The 6,024-nt window shown below is 41.0% G+C and overlaps 1 protein-coding gene across 1 annotated transcript in view; it reads right to left on the bottom strand.

Annotated features, from left to right (window-relative positions):
* SYN2 (synapsin II) overlaps positions 1-6,024 on the bottom strand; it is a 153,527-nt gene that overhangs the window by 73,727 nt on the left and 73,776 nt on the right. Inside the window, exon 5 of the mRNA XM_032120426.1 lies at positions 3,926-4,015. Coding sequence (XP_031976317.1) covers positions 3,926-4,015 — 90 coding nt within the window. The remainder of the gene's footprint in view (positions 1-3,925; positions 4,016-6,024) is intronic.

The raw sequence follows: 6,024 nt of genomic DNA, 5'->3' as shown, positions 1-6,024 counted from the left end.
CCAGCACTAGAACTTCATGTGAAAAGATATGCAACAAATATTGCATAACTTACACTGCAAGTGGTCTCTGGAAGCTCTCAGATATTTGACCCTATTTAATATGATTTAATTGTTTTTAGTTCATGAACACCCACTGTACTCTGTCAGTGAATTCAACTACTTGTGAACTCAGGCTAGAGAAGGGTTAAAACACAATTTGCCTGTTACTTTTTAGTGTGTTAACTTTCCTGAATTGATGACTGGAGTTAGTAACTAATCTCACACATGTATTTAAGTTTACAAAAGCAATTCAATTCACAGTGGTGGAACTTGGGGAAGTGCAAATGCCAAAGGTCAGACTGTTCATGTCCCAGAAACTGGGGGAGAGCCCTCAGGCAGGATGGGAATCTCCAGTAGCTGTTATTTCTGACAGATTTTGCTCTCTCTGGTTTCTCCATTGGCAGAGATTCAGCTCTCCTCTGCTCTCACGGGAGCTCCTGTGGTGGGATCAGGTCTGTTTAAAGGGTTCACACAAACATTTTCCAAGTTCCTGCCAAGCCCGGGGGGCACTCCTAGCCTGGGGGCTCAGTCAGGGTCAGCACATTCCTGCCCATGGGCTCAAGGGTTTCCAAATGGCTTCTTCAGCCTGTTTGCTGGACAGTCCTGACAAAACCATGGGGATTTGACTTGCCAAGAACATTTGCACATCCCTGACTCCCTTCAATCCCACGAGCAGCAGTTTGGACATGAAATTCAGCGTGACCCACGTACCTTAGGACACACCAGGACATGATGCACTGGACAGATAACAGACACTTGAAAGAAACCCCACTGCATAAAGTATCTTTTGTGTCACATTTTCGTGTCTCTAACATTTCTTTCGACAATTCCTTGAGCCCTTATCTAAAGGACAGGTTTGGAAACACTCTTCTGAGCAAAAATATTTACTTTTGCTGTGGCTAAGTTTATACATTTCCAGTGAAATGCAAATCGTGCAAGGCCAACAGGAAAGCAAGTCATTATTCCTTTGAGGAATACATGTCCCATGATATATAAAAGCCAATGCTTGACTTCTGATTTACAATAAATCAGTCTGGCTCTTTTAATTTACAACCCTAAATTAAAACCATATATATGTGCTGCCAAATGTAAAGCCCAGCTTGCTTTCTGCTTTATTCAAGACAAACCAAAGATTTCCTAACACTAATAATTTGGACCATAAACTTACATAAATGAAACAAAAAGAATAAAAAAGCTACATTTCTTCCAAAAAAGAATTGATATTGCAGTGACAATACTGGCAGAGCTCTTTACTGACAGTGCTGTGCATTTGTATTACTAATTACAGAAAGATTCAAAGCCAGGCCTTATTTCCTCGTGTCAGATCAAACCAATTCCTAGAGAATCCCACAGAGCTCGATAACCCCAAAGGTTGATATTCAATGGTTAATATTCAGTACCAGTCCTGCAGCATTTGTCTCCAAATCCATTTTGAGGGGATGGTGCCTTTTGGGGAACACTGCAGCAAACAGATATTTTCTGCTTTTCAACTCACCAGAGCTCTGTTTCTATTTCACTTTTACAGTAACCAGACCTTAAACTCAACTCACCCAGCCCAGGTTGCCTTCTCTGTGCACCTTGCACAAATAAATGCTTTCTCTGATATGTATGGACAGACTGTAATACAAATTGCATGCCACAATTAGTTTTAAAAACATTTTCTATTTGTCCTGCCATAAAATATCCCACATGAGATGTTTCACAATTAGTGTCTGTCTACTTTGATTTCTGGCCAAGCATAAATCTGCCCAAACTTCCCACAATGGATGGTACAAAAGTTAATTTTTTCCCTCATATCAATAAATGTGGCAAGAAAAGCTTTACAAAAACCCCTTTCAGAATGAGATTTTATTTTCCTTGAGGAAGATTCTGAAAAGGCTTGACTGCAGCGTGGCATTCTGAATATGTTATTTTCCTATCAGGAGATTTTCTGTAGTGGCAGCGATATATTATCAATAGCAGGTTATTTTAACACCACTTTCTTTTTACTTCTTGAAACTGTGCATGCATTACATGAGAGGGTAGAGCAGAAATGCAGCCTGGCACAGTGTTTGATTTTAAGATGGAAATGACTCGCATGACTTTTGATAAGAGTAGAAAGAAAAGAAGAGAGAAGGGAGATTGTGCAGGTGAACAGGGGAGGAAAAAAACCACCTGGAATATTGCTGGTGTTTCCTCAACGTTCCAGTGAAGTTTTAATTAAATTGTTCAGCAATTATGTTGAAAAAGCCGTGTTGTTTTGGCCACGGCAGAGAACAGAAGAGGCGGGAATGCAGTGAAATAAAGGGAACTAATTACTGAGGGAAAGGCTGTAGATATGACTCAACTAGCACTGAGTTCAAAAGCCTCCCAGCGTTCTGTGTAATCAGTCTGGGATGAATGTTTCTGTTTCAAAAAGTGTTTCATTAAAGCAGCTCCATTTTTACACAAAGCAGTGGCATCTTTGTTTATTTACCTTTTATTGCCCAAAGCCTTGGCACAAACGATCAGCAGAGGGTGGAAGGAGCACCTCTGGCACGCACAGCTGGCCCTCAGCTCCCAGAGATCTGGGGCTTTCTCCCTCTCCCCACGTCCCCCCTGAGCTGGTTTGCACTGGAGGGTGGGGACAGCTCCAGGTTCCCATTTGAAGAATAAAAAGGGAAGGAGCAAAGGCAAGAGGAGCTCAAAAAAAAAATATTTTAAACTGCCAATTAATGGCCAAATTCTGCATCAACACATGCAAATGAGGCCAGCTGTTGATAAAGTGTTGAAAACCCAGAACAAAACAAAATGATATGGTTTCAGTGCAGCATGAGAAGACTCTGATTTCCAGATCATCTTACAACCCACTCTAGGAATTCAAACAAAATGTTATCTCGTATCACATTGCCTGATTATTTCCCAAGCCACCAAGTTCCAAAAACCTTCATCAGAAGGAATAAAACCAAACAAATGAGTGTCATCACAGGCAGCTACTGCAGCCGTTCTGAGCGGCAATGCAGCACCCAAACATATTCATTTTCTCTGGATTAACATTCATTACCATAGAAATATGTGAAAAAAAATTACATGACTGTGGAGAAAAACATTCAGAAGTTCAAACAAAAGAGAAATAACTTATTAGTTCAGACTTTAACGAGCAATGTGGAGGAATGTAGGTAGGGAAAACCACTCACACAGTTGCTGACCTCAGAAGAATACGCCATATAAACTTACAAGTCTGACACATTAGTTCTTGCCCCAAAATGAAATGTTCTTTGTTTCTGTGTACTGCAGTTTAGCAATGCACCCCAAAGACCTGCTTTTTCAATAAATCGTAGCCAGTCTCAAGTTGGAAGGATCCCATAAGGGTCATCATGTCCCACTCCCTGCTCCTCACTGCTGCCTAAAACTAAACCATAGCCTAAAAGCATCATCCAGCTGCTCCTTGGACTCTGACAGGCTCATCTGTGTTACTTTCATGTCTGTAAAGCACTGGGAATCAGTGTTAGCTCAGCTACCCGAAGATCACCAGTCACAACCACCCTGATTCTGGCTGAGTTCAGAGCTCTGCAGTGACCAGTGCATCATCTCCAAAGACAGGAAACGCTCTGAACACATCAGGAAGGACTGGGGGCAAAACAAACCATGAAGGTGACTCTTGCACTTTAACAGTTGTTCAGTGTCCTTGTAACCATTTAATCTCTCTGAGATCTGAATTTGGGCAGCTGAAAAATGGCCACCTTTCCATCTGAGCACGCTCCAGCTCACCATCACAGTGCTTTCAAGTGGTCACCCAGTCCCACCTCTCCAAAAGCTGCCAAAATGGCTTTTGGAATAGACAGTAAATGGGGAAAAAGGAATTGTTTGTGACAGTCCCTGCTTTACAGTCACAGAAAGCAGATTTAGCACTGCTGTTTGCACCTACCATCTCCTTGTGATTTGGGTAGAACGTCTGCTCAATTAGAGGGAACTTCTCTGGGCCCAAAGTTTTGTAGACAGACACCAGCTGGGCAAACTGCAAAACAAAGCAGAACAAAACAGAAAGCTTAGGAGAGGAACCTCATCGTGCCCACATGAGCTCATACTGACATTTTGCATCTTCTCTTGGGTGTTTCATAAACTCAGTGGATCCAGGGGCACAGCCCACACAGCCTCTCTCCTCCTCCTCACACACCTTTTTAATCCACCCAAGCTGTGGCTTCATGTGAAGATCAACACAGAAAAACACCTTGAAAAGTTAATCCCCCACAGGTAGAGAAAATGAAATACATGGGAATACTGGATTTCAGATATCTCATTGTCTGTATGTTTTAAGAAGATTCTGTGACAATAAAATCATCATAATTTCATCTTTTCTATCATCTTGAACCTAAAGACCAGGCATTTATCATTCATTTAGTGGCTGCCACCTCCCTGACATTGATTTTGCAGTGTTGGCAAAGAGATAAAAGCAACTGTGTCACGTTAACAGGTCGGGTGAGAAACAAACTGGAGAAGTTCCATCTCCCAGGCTGCAGCCACGGGCCGTTCCCACATGGCCATCCTTGCACCACCACCAAGGGTGGGGATGATTTCAACTGCTCCATGTTATGCCATTTCTATTTGTGTTTTTTATATAATATGCTGATAGTCTATCAATGCTCCTGCCTACCTGCACTCTGGACTGCAGCAGCTTTACGCTGAACAACATTTACATGCAAAACAAGAGAATTCTTTATTAAATAGAGATGGGTTTGGGGCTGTTCTTTCTCTTTACTGAGCAGATAAACTCTCCTCTGGTAACAGTTGGAAAACTAAATCACTCCTGAGCCTGAGCTGAGGTTTCCAGGGAGCAGGAGGGCTCTGGCAGCCAAAGCTCACTGTTCCAGGACTCCGAAGCTCTGGCTCGGCCGTGCCTGTGATGTGTTCAATTGTCGTGATGCCAACACGGGACATAAACAACTCAGCACAACACTTTGAATAGTGGGATTTGCTGGTTGCAAACAGCACAAAAAGCACAGAACAATAGAACTCTGTCCATAATGCAGATAAAATACTTACTCTGAGAAGAGGCTCAGGGGGCAGGGAGAGCAAAAACTGTTTAAAGGGGAAAAAACCCATGAAAGCTTTGCTTGCATTTCCAGCTGGCAGAGAGGACTTGTTTAATTTAGTGGTGTTTACTTAGGTTTGGTAAAATACATCTTTAAATTTGGAAGGCCAGTGGAAAATACCTTAATGATGAGTAGTCTTCACCAAAAGCCTAAGAAATTGTAGTTGGGTTGTGTGCTGTGCAAATCAGGCCTCAAGGAAAGGAAATATTATCACAGCTACCAAAATAAGGTGGTTTGGGAATAGGATTCCTGACAACTTACTCGTTATTTTTGTTCTGATCCAAGAGCCAAATTCCAAATTCCACAAGAAAATACTTACTATTAAATACATGATTCTTGCCAAATAATTGTTGGGTTAAAATAAATCTATTTACCTATCTTTAAGTAAAAGCCTCCAATGGAAAAAAAAAAAAATCATCTGATTGTATTTCCTGTGATTCTTTCCTTACTTTCTTTTCCGTTTTCACTGAAAGGGAGCAGAAGACAGTAAGAAACTGGCATTTTTTGTAGGGATTGTGGTGTTGATGCAAGAGGTAAGAAAGATTCTTTTTAAATTAAAATAAAATAATATAGTTAATTAAATAGTTTATATAGTTAATTAATAGTTAATAAAGATAGTTAATTAAAATAATATAGTTAATTAAAATAAAATAGTATTTTAATTAAAATAAAATAGTATCAGCCACAGATAACAGACGTGTATCATTCCAAATTACCCTCTAATCCAGTAATTAAGCTAGGAGATAGCAGGTGGGAAAAGGAGGTAGGTTTCCATTTGTGAGGCAAAGGAGAGAAATCTCTCAAATTCCCACAGATGGGGGAATGATTTATCCTTTACCCTGCTGAGATGCTGCCTCACCTCCGTGTCTACAATCTGGGAATCTCTTGTCAATCATTTCTCCCCCAAAGAGCAACCTGATAAATTCAGCCCCAA

Source organism: Corvus moneduloides, chromosome 11 (assembly GCF_009650955.1).
Source record: "Corvus moneduloides isolate bCorMon1 chromosome 11, bCorMon1.pri, whole genome shotgun sequence".
Lineage (NCBI taxonomy): Eukaryota > Metazoa > Chordata > Aves > Passeriformes > Corvidae > Corvus > Corvus moneduloides.
This window is presented reverse-complemented; position numbering and strand designations above follow the sequence as displayed.